A 27,259-nucleotide genomic window follows, 5' to 3' on the forward strand; every position below is an offset into this window, starting at 1 on the left:
GCGTCATCAAAACGATGCTCGCGCTTCAAAGGGGCAGAAGGTCGTGATTCTGAACAGTCAGATACCGTCGCTAGCAACAAATCACTGCCATTGTAAGTGGCTTGTTCAGGTCGTTTGAGCTTGTTGACACCACGTCTTGTTTTGACTGATGTCACGTCTATGCTAATACAACAACCGGAACTATGTATTTGAGAGACAAGTGTTCATTGTGCAACTTAATTTATGTTTTAAATAAACATTGGATGATAGCATGTAAACTATGTTCAATCTAAGCCAACCTCATCCGTTTTTGCAGCATAGTTTTACGCGCTTCAGTTGTTTCTCAACAACCAACCCGTCTATTGGTGCTTTGCTGCTGGTTTGTGCGAAGACTGTATTAGCTAGGTTTCCATCCAAACTTGCACTCGCAAATATAGAGCAGGTATTATTGTGGACAAAAGAGCAAGATGATTTTTTGTCAAACAGCTGCCAGCCAAGCATAGATGATCATATCAGAGTAAGACCCTCGATATTTATTGGAAAGAGCATCACCGTGCACTTTCACCTCCCTGTGAAGTTCAAAACGCATTTCATACGTAACCTAGACTGCATGGTTTCATAAAGTCGTAGTGGTTGAACCACACAATAGAGTGATTCCAATTTATATCCATTTAATATTTCCACCACCATTTCTTGCATAATTAATTTTACAGACACAGAAAGATCCCACCTTGTAAACCGTATTGTCTGAATTTGCTGTTTCCATCAGGCCTGTTGTGTTTAAAAATAATAATGTTTGATGGAAACATGGTTGTAGATTGTTATGCTGATTAGACTAGGGTAATGCTGAGGGCACATAGTGGATAACACAGCTACTTACATTAACCCGGTCAGAACATGCTGAGGCACCAGACTAGCAATCAGAACATGCTGAGGCACCAGACTAGCAATCAGAACATGCTGAGGCACCAGACTAGCAATCAGAACATGCTGAGGCACCAGACTAGCAATCAGAACATGCTGAGGCACCAGACTAGCAATCAGAACATGCTGAGGCACCAGACTAGCAATCAGAACATGCTGAGGCACCAGACTAGCAATCAGAACATGCTGAGGCACCAGACTAGCAATCAGAACATGCTGAGGCACCAGACTAACAATCAGAACATGCATATCATAGTATAAGTACAGTCATGGGAGTCTCGATTTACATCTGAAAATGAAAGCCAGCCATCAGTAAAGTCCTCATTTCATTCAATCCTTTGATTTAAGAGAGCGAGGCAGATCATGTTGTTTTGTGTATTTAAAGTGATGACATGGTGAACTTGCTGTACTGACATATGGCTTTCTGGCACAGTTTGAAAATAGGGACCACATGAGGAAACAACATGACTGAACTCAAGTTTAGGTTTTATACTGATTTTTATTTTGAACTTTGATACATTTCAGTTCCTCCTCCACAGGTAGATGCATGGAAGAGCCTGTCCAACAGTCACCCCAACCTCTGACCTTTAACCTTATGCCAGGGTCAGACGTCTTGACCAACCCCTCCGTCCCTGTATGTTTCATGTAAAATCTCGTACATCTCTCTCCTTTTAAAAAATACAAAGTACTGTACTCTTATGTACAAACCAAAAACAGTCCAAACAAATGTATTGGTTCTTCCAACCCTGCAGCTCAGACACTAATCTGCAACCATTGACGCATACTGGTGCTAAAAATAATACTAACACAGGGATCGACATGTCCCCATTCTCTTTATTTTGGGGGGTTTCCTCAACAACAAAAAGGTTTTAAAAAAGGAAGTTGAAGAAGGTGAATGTGACGCATGCTGGTTGTAAAGGACCAATCAGACGTCAGAATAGAAGATAAAACAGTTCTCTCCACAGGAGGCAATGCGCTGCTGCTCAGATGTCCATCTCAAACTGGCTGTCATCTACAGAGGGAGAGAGAAATGGAGAGAGGAGAGAGAGTGGGGAAGAGAAGAGACATGAACAAATCTGTCATTACTTGTATCAGTCGGGGGGGTGACAGTGTTGTGTTCATCCTTCTTACAAATGTGTTTTTGTCAACTCCAGACAGACGAGAACAAATCTCCCAGAGCAGACACAATCACCAAACCCTTCTATTTGTCTGGTCTGTCTGGGGGAGAAAAGAGGTCATCTTTAATGTCCATCATCTTTAGCCTCACAGAGAGAGGGAGAGAGACAGACAGAAAGAGGAGTCAGAGGATGGTGGGTCTTCTCTCCACAAAAACAGACATCTCATGACCAATAGAAACAGCCAAACCTCAGACCACTCCCTCTCCTGTTGAAACACGCTCCATTTAACTGTTTATCTAGTATCCATGTGCTGACCTCAACATACTCGGATAACCAGCCTGATACTTAATGACACTGTCTGCAACTAGCCCACAGCTCAACATCATAGTAGTGTGTCGTCAGCTGTAAAACAAAACCGTGCCCTAGGACAACAGATAACCAGCTGATATGTAGAGATATCTACAGTCAAGTACCAGATAAGATACACTGATAAACAGATATCTGCAGAGTTTTGGGTAGGACAACATTAATGTTCTATGGGCAATTCCATAGAGATGGAATTGCACTGAGACCCAGATTTCTCATTTAAAATGTATGCCAAACCAGAACAGAACAAACCCGGTAACAGAATTACATCATGGATCCCTGATCTTAACTACACAATTATGGATCCGAATGTCATTCTCTTCACGGTGATGTATCCTAAAAAGGTAGAAATATGCACTGTTATTCTACACACTGACTTATCTTAAAATGAGCTCTGCCCCCAAACAAGACCAGATCTGAACTATAGCACTTATATTTACCGGACTCTACTCTGCTGTACTGTCCAAATGTGTGAACCAAACTGTTTTGTGACTACCATAATTACCAAATTCAATTGCAGAAATTCCATGTACTGATTTGGTAACGGAATATCAAGTTTTAAATCACACAATAACAAAATGTGATATCTTTAAAAACACTAACTAATTGATAGGTCTACATTCACTGGTTACTTCTGTAACCTTTCATCATCCTCCCTCATGAGGGAGAGAAAATACCTGGAAGATACCTGGGTATTTGGTAACGGAATTTCAAAGCACAAGGCAAAGTCTCAAACTTACAACAGGCAGAAAATGATCCAAAGCGAAATAGAAGTGTTGATATTAGTTGACAAGAGGTCTTTACGTCAACATTGTGTTGAGGCATTTCTAATATCTTAAGCCTTTAATGGTAGATGTTTCTAAGACACCTTGTCCATCTGTTTTATGATGGACAGTTTGTTATATATGGAGTACTTCTCCTGTCCTATTCGGTGTCCTGTGTGAATCTAAGTGTGCGTTCTCTAATTCTCTCCTTCTCTCTTTCTTTCTCTCTCTCGGAGGACCTGAGCCCTAGGACCATGCCCCAGGACTACCTGACATGATGACTCCTTGCTGTCCCCAGTCCACCTGGCCATGCTGCTGTTCCAGTTTCAACTGACCTGAGCCCTAGGACCATGCCCCAGGACTACCTGACATGATGACTCCTTGCTGTCCCCAGTCCACCTGGCCATGCTGCTGCTCCAGTTTCAACTTCCACCTGACTGTGCTGCTGCTCCAGTTTCAACTGTTCTGCCTTATTATTATTCGACCATGCTGGTCATTTATGAACATTTGAACATCTTGGCCATGTTCTGTTATAATCTCCACCCGGCACAGCCAGAAGAGGACTGGCCACCCCACATAGCCTGGTTCCTCTCTAGGTTTCTTCCTAGGTTTTTGGCCTTTCTAGGGAGTTTTTCCTAGCCACCGTGCTTCTACACCTGCATTGCTTGCTGTTTGGGGTTTTAGGCTGGGTTTCTGTACAGCACTTTGAGATATCAGCTGATGTACGAAGGGCTATATAAATAAATTTGATTTGACAGTTTAAGACACATTTTATTTGCCTTAATTACTCAAATATAGACCCAGCTTTCATTTGACATACTCCTATGAACTTCACGTTGGTGCTTGTGGCTCCTTTTACCTAATGTGAAAAGGCTACTTCTAGGCAGGAAGCCTTGTTCTATAGTAAGTGAACAGGGCCAGGACTTGGAAGGCTAGGTCCTGACTGACAAGTATTACATCACTTTGGGTCCAAGGCTGCAGTGGCCTAGTTTCACAGTACTGTCAAGGGGTTAACACCTAGTGACGTTCCACACACACACACACTCAACACAGACACACACCAGAACGTGACCATGTCCAACAGACAGGAATAACAGCAGGTGACCATGTCCGACGGACAGGAATAACAGCAGGTGACCATGTCCGGCGGACAGGAATAACAGCAGGTGACCATGTCCGGCGGACAGGAATAACAGCAAGTGACCATGTCCGACGGACAGGAATAACAGCAGGTGACCATGTCCGGCGGACAGGAATAACAGCAGGTGACCATGTCCGGCGGACAGGAATAACAGCAGGTGACCATGTCCGGCGGACAGGAATAACAGCAGGTGACCATGTCCGGCGGACAGGAATAACAGCAAGTGACCATGTCCGACGGACAGGAATAACAGCAGGTGACCATGTCCGGCGGACAGGAATAACAGCAGGTGACCATGTCCGACGGACAGGAATAACAGCAGGTGACCATGTCCGACGGACAGGAATAACAGCAGGTGACCATGTCCGGCGGACAGGAATAACAGCAGGTGACCATGTCCGACGGACAGGAATAACAGCAAGTGACCATGTCCGACGGACAGGAATAACAGAAAGTGACCATGTCCGGCAGACAGGAATAACAGCAGGTGACCATGTCCGACGGACAGGAATAACAGCAGGTGACCATGTCCGACGGACAGGAATAACAGCAGGTGACCATGTCCGACAGACAGATGGACAGGAATAACAGCAGGTGATAATGCCTGCAAAAATGCTGCTCTGGTCTTCTACTCCCCCTCATCCACTTCTTAAAACACTAGGTTCCACGAAGACAAGGAAATAACATATAGGTGGTTGAATGGACATATACGTAGGTACATGTCAACATTATCATATAGGTGGTTGAACGGAGTTCTACCTGTGTGTACATGTTCATATGCAAGTTTGTCAGTGTGCACCTGTGTACAGAATGTGTGTGTGCGCGCGTATACACAGTACGCATGTCTAGTGTGTGCATATTCCTACCTCCCAGGTCCTTCTCCTCCTCCTCCAGCTCCTCTTTAAGTTCCTGTAGTTTGCCCAGAGGGTGCAGAGCGGGCACCGTCACCCCTGGGATCTGGGGCAGGCAGCATGGAGGAGTCCGGGCAATGGGAGAGTTCCGACAGTCCAGCAGGAACTTCCTGTCGTAGATGATGCGTGTTCCTGTCGGGGGGTATTAGCTTGGTGGTGCAAAGGGGGTGAATGCATATACACGCACCACTTTTCCTTTAAGAATTTTTTTTAAACAAGTTATTTTAATTTCACCAAATTGGACTATTTTGTGTATGTCCATTACATGAAATCCAAATAAATGACAGGTTGTAGTGCACCAAAATAAGAAAAAACACTAAGGGGGATGAATACTTTTGCAAAGCACTGTAGGTCCTGGATGTCAGGAAGCTTGGCCTCAGCGATGTACTGAGCCGTATGAAAGACCCTCCGTAGCAACCGGTCAGTGCATGCCCTCCGTAGCAACCGGTCAGTGCAATCCCAGAACATATTCCAGTCTTTGCTAGCAAAACAGTCCTGCAGCGTAGCAGCCGCATCACCTGACCACTTCCGTATTGAGCGAGTCACTGGTACTTCCTGCTATAGTTTTAGCTCGTAATCAGAAGGATAGAATTATGGTCAGATTTGCCAAATTGAGGGCGAGGGAGAGCTTTGTATGCATCTGTGTGTGGAGTAAGTGGTCAATAGTTTTTTTTCTCCTCTGGTTGCATGTGACATGCTGGTAGAAATGAGGTTAAACGGATTTAAGTTTGCCTGCATTAAAGTCCCTGGCCACTAGGAGCGCCGCTTCTGGACGAGCATTTTCTTGAGTGCGGTCATAGTGCCAGCATCAGTTTGTGGTGGTAAATAGACGGCTACGAATAATATAGATAGTGTGGTCTACAGCTTATCATGAGGTATTCTACTTCAGGCGGGCAATACCTTGAGACTTCTTTAATATTAGACATTGCACAACAGCAGTTATTGACACACCCTCGCCCCTCGTCTTACCAGACGTAGCTGCTCTGTCCTGCTGATGCGCGGGGAAGCTAGCCAGCTCTATATTATCCATGTCGTCGTTCAGCCACGTATCAGTGAAACACAAGATGTTACAGTTTTGAATGTCCCGTTGGTAGGATAGTCTTAATCGTAGATCGTCCAGTTTGTTTTCCAATTATTGTATTATTGGCCAACGTGCAAAGGTTAGTGGTGGTTTACCTACTCGTCAACAAATTCTTACAAGGCACCTGCCCTCCTCCCCCTTTTATTCAAACAGATGACGCCGATTTGATCCTTGGCTCGACAAAGCAATATATCCTTCGAGTCAGACACATTAAAGAAAAAAAATCTTTGTCCAGTTCGAGGGGAGTAATCGCTGTTCTGATATCCAGAAGCTCTTTTCGGTCATAAGAGACGGTAGCAGCAACATTATGTACAAAATTAGTAACAGTTGAAGTCGGAAATTTACATACACTTAGGTTGGAGTCATTAAAACGCGTTTGTCAACCACTTCACAAATTTCTTGTTGACAAACTAAAATTTTGGCAAGTCGGTTAGGACATCTACTTTGCGCATGACAAGTAATTTTTCCAACAATTATTTACAGACCATAACCCTATTTCACTGTATCACAATTCCAGTGGGTCAGAAGTTTACATACACTAAGATGACTGTGCATTTAAACAGCTTGGAACATTCCAGAAAATTATATCATGGCTTTAGTGGCTTCTGATAGGCTAATTGAGTCAATTGGAGGTGTACCTGTGGATGTGTTAAGGCCTACCTTCAAACTCAGTGCCTCTTTGCTTGACATCATGGGAAAATCAAAAGAAAAATCAGCCAAGACCTCAGAAACCAAAAATTGTAGACATCCACAAGTCTGATTCATCCTTTCCAAACTCCTGAAGGTACCACGTTCATCTGTACCAACAATAATACGCAAGTATCAACACCATGGGACCACTCAGCCGTCATACCGCTCAGGAAGGAGATACGTTCATCTCTAGGAGGCAGAACACACTTGTGTGAAAAGTGCAAATCAATCCCAGAACAGCAAAGGCCCTTGTGAAGATGCTAGAGGAAACAGGTACAAAAGTATCTATATGCACAGTAAAACAAGTCCTATATCGACAACCTGAAAGGCCACTCAGCAAGGAAGAAGCCACTGCTCCAAAACCGCCATAAAGAGCCAGACTACAGTCTGCACCTGCACATGGGGACAAAGATCATTGTTTTTGGAGAAATGTCCTCTGGTCTGAGGAGGATGGCAGCATCATGTTGTGGGGGTGCTTTGCTGCAGGAGGGACTGGTGTAATTCACAAAATAGATGGCATCATGGGGAAGGAAAATTATGTGGATATATTGAAGCAACATCTTAAGACATCAGTCAGGAAGTTAAAGCTTGGTCGCAAATGGGTCTTCCAAATGTACAATGACCCCAAGCATACTTCCAAAGTTGCGGAAAAATGGCGTAAGGACAACAAAGCAAGGTATTGGAGTGGCCATCACAAAGCCCTGACCTCAATCCTATAGAAAGTTTGTGGGCAGAACTGAAGAAGCATGTGCGTGCAAGGAGGCCTACAAACCTGACTCAGTAACACCAGCTCTGTCAGGAGGAATGGGGCAAAATTCACCCAACTTATTGTGGAAAGCTACCCAAAATGTTTGACCCAAGTTAAACAATTTAAAGTCAATGCTACCAAATACTAATTGAGTGCATGTAAACTTCTGACCCACTGGGAATGTGATGAAATAAATAAAACTCTATTATTCTGACATTCACATTCTTAAAATAAATTGTTGATCCGAACTGACCTAAGATCTTTACTAGGAATAAATGTCAGGAATATGTGAAACTGAGTTTAAATGCATTTGGCTAAGATGTATGTAAACTTCCGACTTCAACTGTAAAAACAATGTGGGATAAAAAATAAATAGCACAGTTGGTTAGCAGTCTGTAAAACGTCAGTCATCCCCTCCAGCGCCATTATAGCCAGTCAGGCCATATTGGTCAGGTGCATGTGATGTATAAATGAGTGACAAAGAGAGCACGGGTTGGGGTAAAGATTTTCCTAAACAAATTAGGGATTTCGGCCAACTTTTCAGCAACACGGACAGCGCGATAAACACTGTTCTGTTGATGTTGTGGTCTCTGTAGCAGGGTAAGAGACACAGACAACGGGTGCTCGTCACAGCCAGTCGCTGTCAATTTGTTTTTTAACACAGCAAGTCTGAGGCTCAGTGCATATAGCTGATATGACTAAAACACAGGATGTATCAATAAGTAAGAATACATGTTCACCAATCAATTGGTCTGAAGAACAGACATTCGGTCGACCACAAATTTTATTTTAGCCAGGGACATCCCTAAAATTGACTCATGTACCATAACATCTGTTGGAGATTAGTTATAAACTCAAGCACATTATTCAGTGTACAAAAATGGATGATTTAGTTCCTGATTTATCCCCTTGAAAACCATCCATGAATCGTTTGATGTCAAAACTGCACAAATACAATAGTGTATCTGGAAGAAACTGGGACTGCACCCCTGAGGCCCTCCCTGGCCTTAGGGTCAGAGCTGTTGGATGCATACCAAACACACGGTTTTCAGCCCAAGGAGAGGAGATGGAGGAGGGAGAGGAGATGGAGGAGGGAGGGGAGAAGAGGAGTCAGTTGGCCATTGTGAGTAAGGGAAAAGAGGAAAACAGGAGGAAACAGAGGAAACAGAGGAAAGAACTTGTGGGTTGGCAGTAGTAAGCCAGTTCTAGGAAAGTGGAGAACATAAACAAGTTCTCCTAGAACCAGGAAGTGGTGACAGGAGGCAGACCAGAAACATGTAGTCACCACCAAACACAGAGCGCTCCGTGTCGCCTGCACCGGGCGCTCAGTGTGGCCTGCACCGGGCGCTCAGTGTCGCACGCTACAGAGCTGTACTGTAGTCACCTGCAGAGTTTTCCCTACATTATGTTTGCTTAGGTGGCTTGACGAGGCCTCCTGTGGTGATACCCCATTCATGAGGTTGCCTGGTTGAGTGGAGGTTATGTCATCTCTTCCACAACAGGCCTAGACCATTTGGAATACAGTATGTAAAAGGGAACTTGACTTGCCACTCCATACAAAGGTTGTCTGCATGTCTACAGTAGAGACTGTTTGGTAAACAACTAGGCTCCGACAGGTTGCTGACAGACTGATGTGATCCCTGAATTGCAACAGAACATTGATAAACAGTCGTTATAGATATTATATCATACTGAATATCATCCTGATGAACTGAAGTTTCACCTGAACCACTGTGTATCGACTGACAGAACGTTTGATAAACAGTCGTTATAGATATTATATCATCCAATGTTGTGGTGTCTACTACTGAAGTCTGCCCTGGACAGGGTTACATGGAGAGGACGGGGAGTGCTGCCGTGCAGTATTTAGTATTAGCAGTGGTGGAAAGTACTCAACTAGTACTTTAACTGTTTTTTTTTTTGGTGTTCTGTACTTTACTACATTCCTAAAAATGTACTTTTTACTCCATACATTTTCCATGACACCCAAAAGTACTCATTACATTTTGAATGCTTAGTAGGACAGGAAAAAGTATCAAATTCACACTTATCAAGAGGCCATCCCTACTGCCTCTGATCTGGCAGACTCACAACAAATCAAATGAATGTTTTGTTTGTAAATGATGCCTGAGTGTTGAAGTGTGCCTGCCCCTGGCCATCTGAGGGTGCTTTACCTGTGTGAGAGGGTGTGGGGAGTTTGAGAGGGAGGGGATGTGGGAGAAGGCGGAGAGGGCCGAGCCAGGGTGGCGTGAGGGGAAGGAGGACTTGGTGGTGTGGGGGGAGGAAGAGGAGGAGGAAAGGGTAATAGGGTTAGTTGCATCTGAGTTTGGAGCAGACTGGGAGGAGCTGCCTTTACCAGAGCTAGGATTCAAATCCCAGCTTTTTAGAGGCAGGTACAGTAGGGGGAAGTAGTTTAATGTTCTATTAAGGCATCTTTACTTTAGAATAACAATTGGGTACTTTTTCCACCACTGAGTATTAGTACAGCACGCTGTAGTTACAACTGATACAGTGCAGAACAGTTACAACCTCTGCCAGTTGAGCACCCTGTCCTGAACAAAAGGAAAGCGGAGTGTGTGTATAAACATTAGGGCAGGAATTTAGGCAGAAGCTATGCAGAGAGAACAGGACAGCCAGCAGCTAAACTATAGTACCCTGGCCCTGAGTTATGCAGAAAAGGCCCAGCTAAGTCCAGCTCTGTGGCCAATCTCTCGGTTCACATGAAACAGAGCCCATCCCATGTAATGCCACGCTCTGTCAGTGGCAATGGGATAACACCCACCCACCCTCCCCTCATCACATTACAGCAGGGAGAGATTGGCCGGGGGAGCGGAGCAGTCTCTCCAAACCATGTGTAATGCTTGTTGTGCTCACATCAACAGTTAATTGTAGAAAATTAACTTCTGGTTATAGAAGCATCATGTAAAACTGCTCTAGGCCAAATGTTTTTAATTTATTTAACTAGGCAAGTCAGTTAAGAACATATTCTTATTTACAATGACGGCCTGCCCCGGCCAAAACCGGACGACGCTGAGCCAATTGTGCGCCGCGCTATGGGACTCGCAATCCTGGCTGGCGGTGATACAGCCTGGAATCAAACCAGGGTCTGTAGTAACACCTCTGGCACTGAGATTCAGTGCCTTAGACCACTGTGACACTCGGGAGCACCTGTTGTAAAGCATCAATGAAGAATCACCATAAGCAGTGTAATGACTAACACAGCTGTTATAACCATGTTATAACTACTCCTTAAAGCTTGGCCTAGTCTTCCATGACGCAAAAGTAAGTTTAAGGATCCATAGAGGACCTGAAACCACACTGCTTTCTGCTCTCAGCCAAATCACACTTTCCACCACTCCCTCCCACATGTCCTCACTTCAACAATTCTTAGAAAGGCCTCTCGTTGCACTCCATTTATGCTTCCCAATCCCTCCCCCTCTCATACTTTACTCTCTCAAATTCAAGGGCTTTATTGTCATGGGAAACAAGTTTACATTGCCAAAGCAAGTGAAATAGATCAAAGTTAAATAAACAAAAACCGTACAGTAAACTACACTCAGTAAACAAAAGGTCCAAAGGTCTACCTACAGCAGCCTCTTTCAATAGCAAAGCTATGCTCACCAAGTCTGTACATAGTCATAGCTCTCCTTAAATTTTGGGTCAGTCAGTGGTCTGGAATTCTGCAATGCTGTACTCTGTTTTGGGACAAAGAGCATTCTAGTTTGGAAAGAATAAACAAAAAAAAACTAAGCAATGTTTCAAGTAATAATCTTTGTCTTCTCCTGATTTGGTTGGGTCTAAATGTGTTGCTGTCCTGGGGCTCTGTGGGGTGTGTTTGAACAGAGACCCAGGACCAGCTTGCTTTGGGGACTTTTCTCAAGGTTCATCCGTCTGTAGGTGTTGGCTTTGTTATGGAAGGTTTGGGAATCGCTTCCTTTTGGGTGGCTGTAGAATTTAACAGCTCTTTTCTGGATTTTTTCACTCTCCACTTGGCTAGAACAGAATGTTCCTACAGTATTCCTGAAATGCACCAGAGAAGCTGTGGTGGCGCCCAGAGGGTGTCTCCCTCTCTCCTCCCCAATCATCACCCTGAATCTGGCCCGCCCACCAATAGGTCATAGGTTAAGAGGAGCTTGTTGTTGCTTTTCCGCTCAAAAATGTTGTGCCAAATTTGACAACCATAACTCCCATCACTATGGCTACTTAGCTTACATAATGTGGCATGTTTTCCATATATAGCAGATCAACTGCCCCAGCAAAGTTAATTGGCAATTGGTTCCCAACACAGCACTTTACATGAGCAGTTTTGAATGTGAATTTCACCAGCCAGTTCTCTCAGCGAGTTTACACAGGTCTGAGCAGTGTAGTAAACAGACAGTACCGAATCCCACCTTCATACTGCTCTGCACAGACTGCACGTAAACAGCAGCCATGCAGTTGAACACGTGATCCCAGTTTTCTTCCACATCACTTAAATCATTTTCGTCTTTCAATAAGAATATTGCCGTAACATTACGGGAAGAGTGAGGTCCCATATTAAAATGACTGGACGCAATAATATGAACACATTTTTTTTTTTTTAAAGAGGCATTGAATGAAGTTGCAGTTGCATTTAAAATAACATATACCATACGCAATTTCCAACAAACACAGTATGCTGCAAGTCAAACAGACATGACTAACCTCGTTTTAGCCAGCAAACTAACAAGCACGTGTCACTCATTTGCGCACGTATTATATCCGACCAAATAAACTGGTCACAAGACCGTGAGGGTTAAGTAACGTTGAGAGGTTGCAAGATTTGGGGAAGTAAAAGTACGTTTCAATACAGCTATAATTAACGCGAACGTGTTATTTCCTTTGACAACCATCGTCAAATACCTAGCTAGTTTAGTTCCCCTTTTCCCACATTATAAACGTTAATTTTCTATCTAAAAAAAGTAGCTGGCTAACGTTAGCTAAACTAACACTGGTACAAAACGTGTTGTGCGTGCTGCATGGTTGGTCGTAAACATCCGGGCCAGGTGCTCTTACCTCCGGGCGTTGTGGAGAAGAGAGTACCCCCGGGAGTCTGACTGTAGCAGTCGGGGAGCTGAGACCAGTCTTTCAGGGTGAGCACCCGGGTAGGGATTGGGCAACTCTTCGCCTCCTGAGCGTTGGTCGTCATCCTGGGTTTATTTGGGTTCTTCTGATCAACCGCAGACAGATGCTTAGTGTGAAGATCGGTTGATCTTTCAAATTGGATTGTTTACTAACGTTTCCCCCCCAAAAAGTGATTTGCTAACAAGATAAATAACAACAAACCCTTAAACACAGTAGCTCGTTTTATCTAACAAAATAAAAACAGACGGAATCGACTGCAGAGCTGTTCGGGGCGGGCGGTTTTGTTGCCAGATAAGTATAGCTGTCAGCTCAGCAACAACCGTAGTTTGAGATGAGACAACGAACTGGCTATTGAAGATGTTCGCGTGCATTTAACATCAGGGTGACTCTGGTCATGTGACGTGATGTGATCGCTACAGCCATATATTATACATACAAAGGCAACAGCCGAACCTGATCTCCACGAAGAAGGGCGACTGGTTGGTCAATCAAATATTAGCTCCGCCTGTGAAGGGTGGAACTGTCCAAAACGGAGTGACATGATAATTTCGATCCGGAAGTAATCTAGTGGATCTAATCTGAAGCGATGGTGTAGAACAGAAAGCAACACTGACCAGAAACAAGTCCCAATTTGTTTCACTTGACAACAATTGCAAAGCAAATACATTATTCCGCAGAAACAACACCAAGACTCCAATTAGAATAAATTCCATCAAAAAAGAGAATAAACTGATCTACATCAATTCACCACATTCTGATAATGTACCAACCTGACTGACTGAACACAGCCAATGAAGTTATGACACCACTACATGGATCCGTCTGTGTGTTGATACCACTCTGAACAACATATTTCCATTTACATGTGATGTGTACACAGACTAGATATATTATACATTCATGGCTGCACAATAAACGTATCACCCGCGTGAGATAAAAATATTTAATTGATAGTATTTGTTTTATAATACATGTCATGGGAACAGGGAGTGTGGTACTGTATGACATTTATTTAATTGACCCGAATTTCTCCCAAATTTCGTGGTATCCAATTGGTCATCATAACTCACGGCCGCCGACAAGGACACAATGCCTGACATAAAGTTTTACCCAAAATTGAACTAATGTGCACACACGTTTCCCGAAAACAGCGAAAGTCGGGACACCGGTTTTCCGACAAGGCTCAGATCAACATGGAAGTGTTGCCATTGTTTATTAAGATCTGCATTGACCCTTCAAATTTATTTCTGCACTGAATACTACACACACACACAGGCTGCTGCTACTCTGTTTATCATATAGTGTATTTGGAAAGTTCAGACCCCTTCCCTTTTCCACATTGTTACTTTACAGCCTTATTCTAAAATTGATTAAAACATTTTCTTCTTCAATCAAAACACAATACCACATAATGGCCCCATAATGACAAAGCAAACACAGGTTTTTAGAAATTTCAGACCCTTTTCTATGAGACTCGAAATTGAGCTCAGGTGCATCCTGTTTCCATTGATCATCGGTAAGATGTTTCTACAACTTGGAGTCCACCTGTGCTAAATTCAATTGATTGGACATGATTTGGAAAGGCACACCCCCTGTCTATAAGGTCCCACAGGTGACAGTGCGTCAGAACAGAAACCAAGCCATGAGGTCAAAGGATTTTTCCGTAGAGCTCCGAGACAGGATTGTGTCGTGACTTCTGGGGACCAAAACATTTCTGCAGCATTGAAGGTCCCCAAGAACACAGTGGCCTCCATCATTCTTAAATGGATGACGTTTGGAACCACCAAGACTCTTCCTAGAGCTGGACGCACGGCCAAACTGAGCAATCTGCGGAGAAGGGCCTTGGTCAGGGAGGTGACCAAGAACCCAATGGTCACAGAGAGCTCCTCTGTGGAGATGGGAAAACCTTCCATAAGGACAACCATCTCTGTAGCACTCCACCAATCAGGGCTTTATGGTAGAGTGGCCAGACGGAAGCCACTCCTCAGTAAAAGGCACAACAGCCCTCATGGAATTTGCCAAAAGGTATCAACAGCCTTGGTTTCTCAAATGATTGCCTCACCTGGTTCACCATCTACTTCTCTGATAAAGTTCAGTGTGTCAAATCGGAGGGCCTGTTGTCCGGATCTCTGGCAGTCTATGGGGGTGCTACAGGGTTCAATTCTCGGGCCGACTCTTCTCTGTACACATCAATGATGTCGCTCTTGCTGCTGGTGATTCTCTGATCCACCTCTATGCAGACGACACCATTCTGTATACTTCTGGCCCTTCTTTGGACACTTAACTAACCTCCAGATGCCATACAACCCTCCTTCCGTGACCTCCCAACTACTCTTAAATGCAAGCAAAACTAAATGCATGCTCTTCAACCGATCGCTGTCCGCCCGCCCAGCATCAATACTCTGACTTAGAATATGTGGACAACTACAAATACCTAGGTGTCTGGTTAGACTGTAAACTCTCCTTCGACTCACATTAAGCATCTCCAATCCAAAATTAAATCTAGAATCGGCTTCCTAATTCACCCTAGTAAAACTTGACATCGTCGAGGATCGGTAGGATGTTATTTACAAAATAGACAGCCTCCAACACTCTAATCAACAAATTGGATGCAATCACAGTACCATCCATTTTGTCATCAAAGCCCCACCGCTGTGACCTGTACACTCTCGTTGACTGGCCCTTGCTTCATACTCATTGCCAAACCCACTGGCTCATCCCCAAAGCCAATTCCTCCTTTGGCTGCCTTTCCTTCCAGTTCTCTGCAAAAATCACTGAAGCTGGAGACTCGTATCTCCCTCGCTAGCTTTAAGCACCAACTCACAGATCACTGCACCTGCACAGCGAACACTCCAATGTTTAATGGGTTATCTATTCATTGCCTTACCTCATTTGCATATACTTCTACTGTATTATTGACTGTTTATTCCATGTCGAACTGCTTTATCTTGGCCAGGTCGCAGTTGTAAATCAACTTGTTCTCAACTTGCGTACCTGGTTAAGTAAAGGTGAAACCAAGATTGAACTCTTTGGCCTGAATGCCAAGTATCACGTCTGGAGGAAACCTGGCACCATCCCTACAGTGAAGCATGGTGGTGGCAGCATCATGCTTTGGGGATGTTTTCAGCAGCCTGGGACTAGGAAAGATGAACGGAGCTAAGTACAGAGATCCTTGATGACAACGACCCTAAGCACACAGCCAAGACAACACAGGAGTGGCTTCTTGACAAGTCCTTGAATGGTCCAGCCTGAACCCGATCGAAAATAGCTGTGCAGCAATGCTCCCCATCCAACCTGACAGTGTTTGATAGGATCTGCAGAGAATGGGAGAAACTTCCCAAATAAAGGTGTGCCAAGCTTATAGCGTCATACCCCAGAAGACTCAGGCTGTAAATGAGATGTTTTTTTACATTAATACATTTGCAAAAATAAAACTAAAGTTTTTGCTTTGTCAAGGGGTATTGTGTGGATTGATGAGGGGAAAAAAACAAATACATTTTAGAATAAGGCTGTAAAGTGACAGGTTCTGAATGCACTGTAGCTATTTAGCGGTCTTAAGGCTTGGGGATAGAAGCTGTTCAGGAGCCTGCTGGGCTGTCCGCACCACCCTCTGTAGCGCCATGCAATCGAGAGGGCGGTGCAGTTGCCATACCAAGCAGTGATGCAACCAGTCAAGATGCTTTCAATGGTGCATTTGCGGGCCCATGCCAAATCTTTTCAACCTCGTAATGGTGAAGAGGCACTGTGTGCGTGGACGATTTTAAGTCCTTACTGATTTGGACATCGATTGTGGGAGAAGTCGGAGCTCAGGGATGATAGACGCGTTTCCCACTAGTACTCACCAGTTGGAGGGGCGTCCAAGTAGATTTTCCCCAGTCATATGTGGTAAATATCACCTTCCCACTTGGTTATGAGCGTTAGCTGTCAATGTTAGTATTTATTCAAATGTAATGCATCAGAGCCATGAGTTGAGTGTGCAGATTCTATTTTGTAAGCTGACAATACATAACAAATGCATTGTGCTGTAACTAGTCAAACATGCTATTCATTTTGGGGAAATGAAAACAAAGCCCTACACAAACAAAGTGCACGGCCACAAGTACATTTCAATATGTTTATTGAATATTAAGGTAAATATTTCACATTAATACAGGCTACGTAAAGTAGAGCCACTATACGACATGAAATGTACTCTCATTTGAACCCTTTTTAGTATGTAAACAATTATACATGTATTTACCACTAAAAGGTATTCTGATTTCTTTCTCTCTTTAGGTAATCATCATCCTCTAGTTGAGTATCATTAGCTCCTTCATCAGCTCTCCCCCTGAGGAGGACGAGAACTCTGTACGTGGGTTGAAGTCCTAAATCTAAGCTACACAGAGCATGGAGCCGGTTGGACAGGCTGTCACCATCAGTTTGTTCATCAGACATCAACCAGACTTTAAACAGAACTAGGGCCCAGAGTTTTCCCTCCCGACTCCACAACAGCCATTGCTGAAATGGTAGTATATTTCTTTATTTCTTATGGAGTTAGGCACATTAAAGAACGGTGTCAAGATCATTTCTCTCCATTTCTTCAAACTCAGCTTTGCTCTTCGTTCTCTACTAAAGTTAACATGTTTTACAATTCTGTTGGTTTTTGTTGTCAGTTGGAAATTCAATTCATGTTTGTGGTGTGTGTGTGTGTGCGCGCGTTTGATTTCTGTCGATGCCAGCCGGCTAGTTGACGTGGTTCAGGTGCACGTGAGGAGCCCAGGTACCAGGCCACACCTGAACGAGGAGGAAGAAGAGGAGAAGTGGAACAGTTGAGAGAGAAGGAGATTCCATTAGCAAAGGTGTGTGTGTGTGGTAAAAGTCTCACCTGCTGTGGGTCGGTGTTGTCTGCATTGTTGGGGACCACCTTGATGATGGGGCTCCATGCAGGGTCAGCAGCGTGCAGTCCGTTGAACATGCCCCCCCCCGGACTCTCCCCCATAGGGGGGTGGGGGGGCAGTATGGTCCCTCCATACATCGACATGGCCATACCCTGGAGACAACCAGGTCATTAAACACTTCACAACCAGGTCCACTAACTACAGTATATTAACATGGTCCTACCCTGGAGACAACCAGGTCCACTAACTACAGTATATTAACATGGTCCTACCCTGGAGACAACCAGGTCCACTAACTACAGTATATTAACATGGTCCTACCCTGGAGACAACCAGGTCCACTAACTACAGTATATTAACATGGTACTACCCTGGAGACAACCAGGTCCACTAACTACAGTATATTAACATGGTCCTACCCTGGAGACAACCAGGTCCACTAACTACAGTATATTAACATGGTCCTACCCTGGAGACAACCAGGTCCACTAACTACAGTATATTAACATGGTCCTACCCTGGAGACAACCAGGTCCACTAACTACAGTATATTAACATGGTCCTACCCTGGAGACACGGACCAGAAGAGGAACGGCCATTTGAAAATATCATATCACCTTCTCAAATAGACAGGTGTGTGTGTCAAAACAAAAAATGCTCAGAATAAAATAGGTTTCACCTTACAGTGAAATGCTTACTGACAAGCCCTTAACCAACAATGCAGTTCAAGAAAGAGTTAAGAAAAGATTTACAAAATAAACAAAAATCTAAATGAATCACAAGGTAACAAGACCTATACATAACAATAACGAGGCTATATACAGGGGGTACCGGTACAGAGTCAGTGTGCAGGGGTACAGGTTCGTCCAGGCAGTGTGTGTGTTACCTTGGGGAAGTCCATGTAGTTGTTAGGGCGGTTGATGTGTTGCTGGTGGTAGTTAGCGGGGTTAGAGATGCCGGAGTCGTCCTGCTCCATGGGCTGGTACTGGGAGAAGGTGTGGTCCGCCTGCAGCCCAGGGTGGACCATGTGACTGCCCATCAGGGGCTGAGACCAACCTGACATGGCTTCTAGAAGGTGAGATGGGAGGTAAGAGACCGAGAGATACTGTGTGTGTGAGAGTGGGGGGCTGTGGGTGTGAGAGTGGGGGGGAGGGGGGTGTACACGAGGTGGGGTGTGTGTGTGTACGTGAGGTGGGGTGTGTATATACCCGTTAGCTGTTTATCAGGGCTGTAGACATTGGGGATGGAGAGACCAGTGTGGGTTAGCAGTTGTGTGTGAACACATGGATCTGGTGTGTGTCCGTCTGGTTTGTACGACTACTCACCCGAGGCGCTGCCGACTCCGAAGGACCAGATGCCTCCCTGTCCTACAGGAGCGGTGTAGGAGGTCGGGAGGAGAGGAGGGTTGACGGTGGTCTGTCTGATCCTCGCCAGCCTCTCTGTCCCGATGGGAGGAGGCACCTTTCTGTCCTGCTGGCTGCTGCCCTGCTTGGTCTGGTGGGGAGGGGGGGCCGACGGGCCAGACGACGACACCTTGGAGGGAGGGGGCACCGCCTGGGACTCGCCTGGGGAGACGAGGGGTTAAAGATTAGGGGTTTTGAGTCTAAAAGACAGTTGTACAATTTAAGAGAGTTTTGCCTTAGTTAAATCATTTATTTTCTGTGTGTTGAATTTCTGGAAAATAAGCTTTGTGGGCATTTTAGATCAATTTTCACACATCTGTCAGTACCTGATGTGGCAGCGCTCCAGGGGTGAGGGGAGAAGTGCTGTCTGCTGAAGGAGGGGGTGCCCACAGATGCTGGGCCGTGTAGATAGACTGGACTACCAGACATACTGGTAGCATAGCTGGTCAGACTCAGAGCTGTAAGACAAGGAGGTTTGGGACATATAGAATGTAAGGTTAAATAAAGTCGAATATAAAAAATAAAGTAACATCTAAATGTCCCTTTCTTTTACCAATAGGACTGTTGACCATCCTCTGTGAGGCAGAGCGGTACCCAGGGGCCTTGGAGCTGTCTGGAGGGGCCATCATGCCATCCATCTGACCCATGTAGGCGGGGGGGGCAGAATACTGCTGCTCAGGAGGGGAGCGGGCAGGAAGGTGGCACGCACCCCAAACCTGGTTGTTACCCACCTAATAGAGAGACAAGTGGTTAGTGAGGAACTGGGCCACAGGTGTGACCCGAAATGAGAAGGCACTGAAGTTTAGGTCACAACATTTTCTGCATTAAATGTAAACTGGACATAAGTGAAGTCAGGGCAGTCTGGCTCTTACAAAAGGCCTTTGATACTGTGAATTATGAGGTCCTCCGATCCAAACCATCCTCCCTTAATGTGTCCACTGAAGTTAGTTGGATGTATTCCTATCTGACAAACATAAGTCAAAGGGTTTGTTTGGGGAACACTCAGTCTCTATACTATAACATTGGGGTCCCACAAGGGTCTATTAGGCCCCCTCCTGTTTACCATCTATATACAGTTGAAGTCGGAAGTTTACATACACCTTAGCCAAATACATTTAAACTCAGTTTTTCACAATTCCTGACATTTAATCCTAGCAAAAATTCCTTGTCTTAGGTCAGTTCAGATCACCACTTTATTTTAAGAATGTGAAATGTCAGAATAATAGTAGAGAATTATTTATTTCATCACATTCCCAGTGGGTCAGACGTTTACACACACTCAATTAGTATTTGGTAGCATTGCCTTTAAATTGTTGAACTTGGGTCAAACGTTTTGGGTAGCCTTCCACAAGCTTCCCACAATAAGCTGGGTGAATTTTGCCCCATTCCTCCTGACAGAGCTGGTGTTACGGAGTCAGGTTTGTAGGCCTCCTTGCTCGCAACACGCTTTTTCAGTTCTGCCCACAAACTTTCTATAGGATTGAGGTCAGGGCTTTGTGATGGCCACTCCAATACCTTGACTTTGTTGTCCTTAAGCCATTTTGCCACAACTTTGGAAGTATGCTTGGGGTCATTGTCCATTTGGAAGACCCATTTGCGGCCAAGCCATAACTTCATGACTGATGTCTTGAGATGTTGCTTCAATATATCCACATAATTTTCCTTCCTCAAGATGCCATCTATTTTGTGAAGTGCACCAGTCCCTCCTGCAGCAAAGCACCCCCACAACATGATGCTGCCACCCTCGTGCTTCATGGTTGGGATGGTGTTCTTCGGCTTGCAAGCCTCGCCCTTTTTCCTCCAAACATAACGATGGTCATTATGGCCAAACAGTTCTATTTATGTTTCATCAGACCAGAGGACATTTCTCCAAAAAGTACGATCTTTGTCCCCATGTGCAGTTTCAAACAGTAGTATGGCCTTTTTATGGCGGTTTTGGAGCAGTGGCTTCTTCCTTGCTGAGTTGCCTTTCAGGTTATGTCAATATAGGACTCGTTTGACTGTGGTTATAGATACTTTTGTACCGGTTTCCTCCTGCATCTTCACAAGGTCCTTTGCTGTTGTTCTGGGATTGATTTGCACTTTTCGCACCGAAGTATCTCTAGGAGACAGAACGTGTCTCCTTCCTGAGCGGTATGACAGCTACGTGGTCCCATGGTGTTTATACTTGCATACTATTGCTTGTACAGATGAACGTGTACCTTCAGGTGTTTGGAAATTGCTCCCAAGGATGAATCAGACTTGTGGTTTTCTGAGGTCTTGGCTGATTTCTTTTGATTTTCCCATGATGTCAAGCAGAGGCATTGAGTTTGAAGGTAGGCCTTCAAATACATCCCCAGGTACACCTCCAATTGACTAAAATAATGTCAATTAGCCTATCAGAAGCTTCTAAAGCCATGACATAATTTCCTGGAACTTTCCAAGCTGTTTAAAGGCACAGTCAACTTAGTGTATGTAAACTTCTGACCCACTGGAATTGTGATACAGTGAATTATAAGGGAAATAATCTGCCTGTAAACAATTGTTGGAAAAATTACTTGTGTCATGCACACAGTAGATGTCCTAACCGACTTGTCAACAAGACATTTGTGCAGTGGTTGAAAAACGAGTTTTAATGATTACAACCTAAGTGTATGTAAACTTCTGACTTCAACTGTAAATGATCTCCTACAAGTTAACATGCAGATGTATGCAAACTATACAGTTCTGTATGTACACAAATAATAGACAAGTTGTTAACAAGTTAACTGAAGCTGTAGTACATGTTTGTAAATGGACAACTAATTCTTGCCTGCATTTAAATATCGGCAAAACTATGTACTTCTCCAAGAAATCCATTGATTCCTCCCAACGATCTGTTCTTGTAAATGGGGAGAATCTGAAAGTTGTGTCTAACTTCAGGTATCTCAGAGTTTTTTTGGGGGGGGGGGGACGGACTCCAACTTGGCATTTAAGAAACATGTGAAGGTGGTTAACAAGGTCAAGTTTGGATTATCCAACTTTAGGTTAATAAGACCTTTCCTTCCCTCTAGAGGCCACCAAACTATATATGCATGCTATGACCTTCTCACATGCTGGTCACAGGCAGGAGCTACTATTCTGAAACCAATTGAATCACTCTACAAACACAAACTGAACAGTTACCACCATTGTCATATTATTTACAAACATAATTGATTCAGTCTGGATAGGTTTAAGCAGTATGTAGATGCAAGCCTCGTCTTTAAGATCCTGCATGGTGTTGCCCCTCCACCTCTATGCCGGCACATCATGATCAAGGAAAGCCCCTCCACCTCTATGCCGGCACATCATGATCAAGGAAAGCCCCTCCAGGATAACAAGGGCATTAAGTAGAGGTTGATTGCGTCGGCCCTTTTTGACACAGTAATTTCGATCAATAGCCCTTCTCTGTTAGAGCTACAATACACTGAAATGTAATGCCAATGGACTTGAGAAGCTGCACCGATTATTGTATTGTTACATTTAAAATGGAAAACATGGCTCAAATCTATCTAAATCTGTACATGAGTTATCTGTGGTTCCTCATATGTAAGACGACAGTTGATGATAGTGTTGTTGTTAGAATGATATATTATTGGATGTAATGTGTTTTGTATTGTTTTAGTGAGTATTTGTATAAAGGTGGCTGTGTAAAGGACCTTACCTGCCCAGGGAATACTGGTGCAAATGATCTTTTGGCTAACCCCGGCACATTTACAAGGATGTTGCATTATTGTAATACTGATGTTGATTAATGTGCATTATCCCCTATAAATAAAGAAATAAACCTTCAAAACATGTTGTTACTCGTTGGCAGCGCTCTCCAACCCTGTTCCTGGAGAGCTACCCTCCTGTAGGTTCTCTCCAACCCTGTTCCTGGAGAGCTACCCTCCTGTAGGTTCTCTCCAACCCTGTTCCTGGAGAGCTACCCTCCTGTAGGTTCTCTCCAACCCTGTTCCTGGAGAGCTACCCTCCTGTAGGTTCTCTCCAACCCTGTTCCTGGAGAGCTACCCTCCTGTAGGTTCTCTCCAACCCTGTTCCTGGACAGCTACCCCTCCTGTAGGTTCTCTCCAACCCTGTTCCTGGACAGCTACCCTCCTGTAGGTTCACTCCAACCCTGTAGGTTCACTCCAACCCTGTTCCTGGAGAGCTACCCCCCTGTAGGTTTTAACTCCAACCCCAGCTGTAACTAACCTGATTCAGCTTACCAAACAGCTAATTATTAGAATCACGTGTGCTAGATTAGGGTTGGAGTGTAAACCTACAGGAGGGTAGCTGTCCAGGAACAGGGTTGGAGTGTAAACCTACAGGAGGGTAGCTGTCCAGGAACAGGGTTGGAGTGTAAACCTACAGGAGGGTAGCTGTCCAGGAACAGGGTTGGAGTGTAAACCTACAGGAGGGTAGCTGTCCAGGAACAGGGTTGGAGTGTAAACCTACAGGAGGGTAGCTGACGAGGAACAGGGTTGGAGTGTAAACCTACAGGAGGGTAGCTGACGAGGAACAGGGTTGGAGTGTAAACCTACAGGAGGGTAGCTGACGAGGAACAGGGTTGGAGTGTAAACCTACAGGAGGGTAGCTGTCCAGGAACAGGGTTGGGAGTGTAAACCTACAGGAGGGTAGCTGTCCAGGAACAGGGTTGGAGTGTAAACCTACAGGAGGGTAGCTGTCCAGGAACAGGGTTGGAGTGTAAACCTACAGGAGGGTAGCTGTCCAGGAACAGGATTGGAGTGTAAACCTACAGGAGGGTAGCTGTCCAGGAACAGGGTTGGAGTGTAAACCTACAGGAGGGTAGCTGTCCAGGAACAGGGTTGGAGTGTAAACCTACAGGAGGGTAGCTGTCCAGGAACAGGGTTGGAGTGTAAACCTACAGGAGGGTAGCTGTCCAGGAACAGGGTTGGAGTGTAAACCTACAGGAGGGTAGCTGTCCAGGAACAGGGTTGGAGTGTAAACCTACAGGAGGGTAGCTGTCCAGGAACAGTGTTGGAGAGACCTGCTCTATTGAAAAAAAAAACGATTCTGTGGAGAACAGAAATAGTAGAAAATAATGTGTGGTGGCACCCACCTGGTTGTTGTTGTCGAACATGCTGCTGAAATGGTTGAAGAGGGCTGCAGGGCCGAAGTTAGGGGGCATCTGCTGGGGCTTGGCCCCACCATGGACCTGCTGCTGCTGTATCGGAGAGCCGTTCATCAGACCCATGGAGGACTGGGGCTGAGGGGGCATGGAGGGGGGCTGGGATGCCTGGGGCTGCTTCTGTTTGGGGTGCTCATGTTGTTGTTGCTGTGTGTTATGGGGTAGGAACGTTTTTTGCTGTGTGTTATGGGGTAGGAACGTTTGTTGTTGCTGGTCGAGGTGTTGGTAGTAGGGCCCTGTCGGGGGCTGCATGCGGTGTGAGACACGGGGAGCGGGAGCCGAGAAGTGAGGTACGGTGCTGTTGGGGTGTGTGTGTGAGGGGGTGGAGGAGGATGGGGGAGGTGGGTGCTGGACTGATGAGGGAGGAGAGGTGGAGGGGGTCTGATGAGGAAGTGGAGGTTAGGAGAGGAGGGGGTTGGTGCTGCTGCTGCTGGCGGGGCTCAAGTTTGGAGGGGGCAGTCATGACAGGGGCGGTGAAACCACCTGAACTAACCACATTGTTGACTGAGACGGATAGGGCCTCCTGAGAGAGGGAGGGGGTCAGCTTCTCCTTTCCTGGGGGAGCAGTGGGGGCGCTGGGGGGTGACTTGGGGGGCTGAGAGATGGGGGTGACCTGGGGTAGAAGAGGGTTAGGGGTGTTTGTAGCCATTAAGCCCGTGTGTTGGTGGGCGGGAGACCCTGTACCTCTCACTGAGTGACTACTACTACTGACAGTGGTGGTAGTAACCATGGAGACAGAGTTGACCCCTATGTGCTTGGGGTCAGAGGTGAACAGCTGTTTCCTGACTGAGGAGGGTGTGGGGGTGCTGGGCTGGGCCCCAGGGGGGTTAGGGGTGTGGGGTGACCCTGTAGTCGTAGCTGTCTGACTGTTAGAGGCACTAGGACTGGAGACAGAGGAGCTCGTGGATGATGTATTATTGTGATCATTAAGACTTGACAAGTTAGATGTGGCCTGGTTGTTACCACTACTACCACCGTTGTGTTTGGGGGAGCTGTTGGCGCTACCGGGACTCAGCGGCCGCACCGGGAACGGGCCCCAGGTGCTGGCGGCAGGGGAGAAGGTCCCACCAAACTGGGCCATGGGTAGCATGGGGTGTCTGATCTGATGCATGGTCTGGGCTGCCAGGAGGGCCAGCTGGGGATGGGCGTAGGCCAGGGGGAGAGACACGGGGAAGGGCTGCCTCACCCCAGACAGACCCTTACCCATCTTACCCCCTGTCTGAGAGGAAGAGGACTGGAAGGAGACCCCAGAGGACGTGACCAGGGAGCCCAGGGCCTTGGTCCCAACGCTGAGGTTAAGGTTAGCCCCAGTGGGGAAGGGGGCTGAGGTGATCTTGGAGCCCGGGGCCCTGATGTGGTTCCTGGGGATGAGGTCCTCTAGTTCCTTGGCTGGGTCCTGGATCAAAGAGGTGATCAGCTGGACCGCGTGGCGTGTCGATTCCGTGCCACCTCTGGAATGGACCATCACAACACAGGGGTCAGGGGCCACACAACAATGTACACATTCCACAGACATGGTTCCAACCAAATCACAGTATCTCAAATCTTCACTGATCTCCTGGAGATACTGCAGGAGGATTTATAAATCAACACATATCTATTACTCTGTTAAATACTTAGAATCCCTCAGATAAATCAACACACGATTATTAAAAATCCCTCAGATATATCAACACATGACTATTAGAATCCCTCAGATAAAACACATGACTATTAGAATCCCTCAGATAAAACACATGATTATTAGAATCCCTCAGATATATCAACACATGACTCTTAGAATCCCTCAGATATATCAACACATGACTTTTAGAATCCCTCAGATATATCAACACATGACTATTAGAATCCCTCAGATATATCAACACATGACTATTAGAATCCCTCAGATAAATCAACACATGACTTTTAGAATCCCTCAGATATATCAACACATGACTTTTAGAATCCCTCAGATATATCAACACATGACTATTAAAATCCCTCAGATAAATCAACACATGACTATTAAAATCCCTCAGATATATCAACACATGACTATTAGAATCCCTCAGATAAATCAACACATGACTATTAGAATCCCTCAGATATATCAACACATGACTATTAGAATCCCTCAGATAAATCAACACATGACTATTAGAATCCCTCAGATAAATCAACACGATTATTACTCTTTTCTCTGTTTTCCTCGTGTTCAGTTCTACTCTGCTGACTGGTGTAATAACGGTCTGCTGCCACCAGAGGTCAGGCTCTCCCTCTCTCCGGTCCTACCTGATGGTGATCATTCTCTCTCCGTTCTTGTCTTTCTGTTTGTCCACGTCAATGTGTGCTCCCGTCACGTCCTGTATAGCTGTGATGTTGCAGCCTCCTCTACCCATGATCCTCGACACCACGGAGGCCGGCACCGATAGCTTCTTAGACCTGCAGCCCGGAGAGAGAGAGATTCATATGGGGTTTAGAACCGGGACAAAGCACAAGATCCATGGGGAGCCACAGGCCTGACAACTTACTTTCCCTCTGTCTAAAACAGTGGTTCCTAACCAGGGAATCTAGGTACCTGGCCTGTCCACTAGGGGTACTTTCAGACTCATGTGACCGTACTTCCGGCGCCGACAGAGATGGCCGCCTTGCTTCGCGTTCCTAGGAAACTATGCAGTTTTTTGTTTTTTTACGTGTTATTTCTTACACTAGTACCCCAGGTCATCTTAGGTTTCTTTACATACAGCCGAGAAGAACTACTGAATATAAGATCAGCGTCAACTCACCATCAGTACGACCAAGAATATGTTTTTCGCGACGCGGATCCTGTGTTCTGCCTTACAACCAGTGTAACCGAGTGGATCACATGCAGCGACCAAAAAAAAAACGACTCAGAAAAAGAGGGAAACGAAGCGGTCTTCTGGTCAGACTCCGGAGACGGGCACATCGTGCACCACTCCCTAGCATTCTTCTTGCCAATGTCCAGTCTCTTGACAACAAGGTTGATGAAATCCGAGCAAGGGTAGCATTCCAGAGGGACA

At 45.4% G+C, this 27,259-nt stretch overlaps 2 protein-coding genes and 1 long non-coding RNA gene across 3 annotated transcripts in view; all 3 read right to left on the bottom strand.

Annotated features, from left to right (window-relative positions):
* Positions 1-1,382: 1,382 nt before the first annotated feature.
* Positions 1,383-13,254, bottom strand: LOC112238555 (eukaryotic translation initiation factor 4E-binding protein 3-like). Its single transcript, XM_024407123.2, has 3 exons — positions 12,757-13,254; positions 5,159-5,335; positions 1,383-1,915 (listed from the first exon to the last, which is right to left on the bottom strand). The coding sequence occupies exons 1-3, from the start codon at positions 12,887-12,889 to the stop codon at positions 1,887-1,889; spliced, it is 339 nt and encodes a 112-aa protein (XP_024262891.2). The 5' UTR covers positions 12,890-13,254; the 3' UTR covers positions 1,383-1,886.
* Positions 13,255-16,925: 3,671 nt separating this feature from the next.
* LOC112238554 (ankyrin repeat and KH domain-containing protein 1-like) overlaps positions 16,926-27,259 on the bottom strand; it is a 77,984-nt gene continuing 67,650 nt past the window's right edge. The window contains 9 exon segments of the mRNA XM_042303313.1: positions 16,926-17,598; positions 17,690-17,854; positions 18,589-18,770; positions 19,028-19,267; positions 19,432-19,563; positions 19,659-19,836; positions 24,168-24,615; positions 24,617-25,687; positions 26,511-26,660. Coding sequence (XP_042159247.1) covers positions 17,548-17,598; positions 17,690-17,854; positions 18,589-18,770; positions 19,028-19,267; positions 19,432-19,563; positions 19,659-19,836; positions 24,168-24,615; positions 24,617-25,687; positions 26,511-26,660 — 2,617 coding nt within the window. The 3' untranslated portion in view covers positions 16,926-17,547.
* On the bottom strand, positions 22,031-22,762 carry LOC121840380. The gene is made up of 2 exons (XR_006079582.1): positions 22,399-22,762; positions 22,031-22,358 (listed from the first exon to the last, which is right to left on the bottom strand). It is a non-coding gene; the product is annotated as an uncharacterized LOC121840380 (long non-coding RNA).

Source organism: Oncorhynchus tshawytscha, linkage group LG21 (genome assembly GCF_018296145.1).
Source record: "Oncorhynchus tshawytscha isolate Ot180627B linkage group LG21, Otsh_v2.0, whole genome shotgun sequence".
Lineage (NCBI taxonomy): Eukaryota > Metazoa > Chordata > Actinopteri > Salmoniformes > Salmonidae > Oncorhynchus > Oncorhynchus tshawytscha.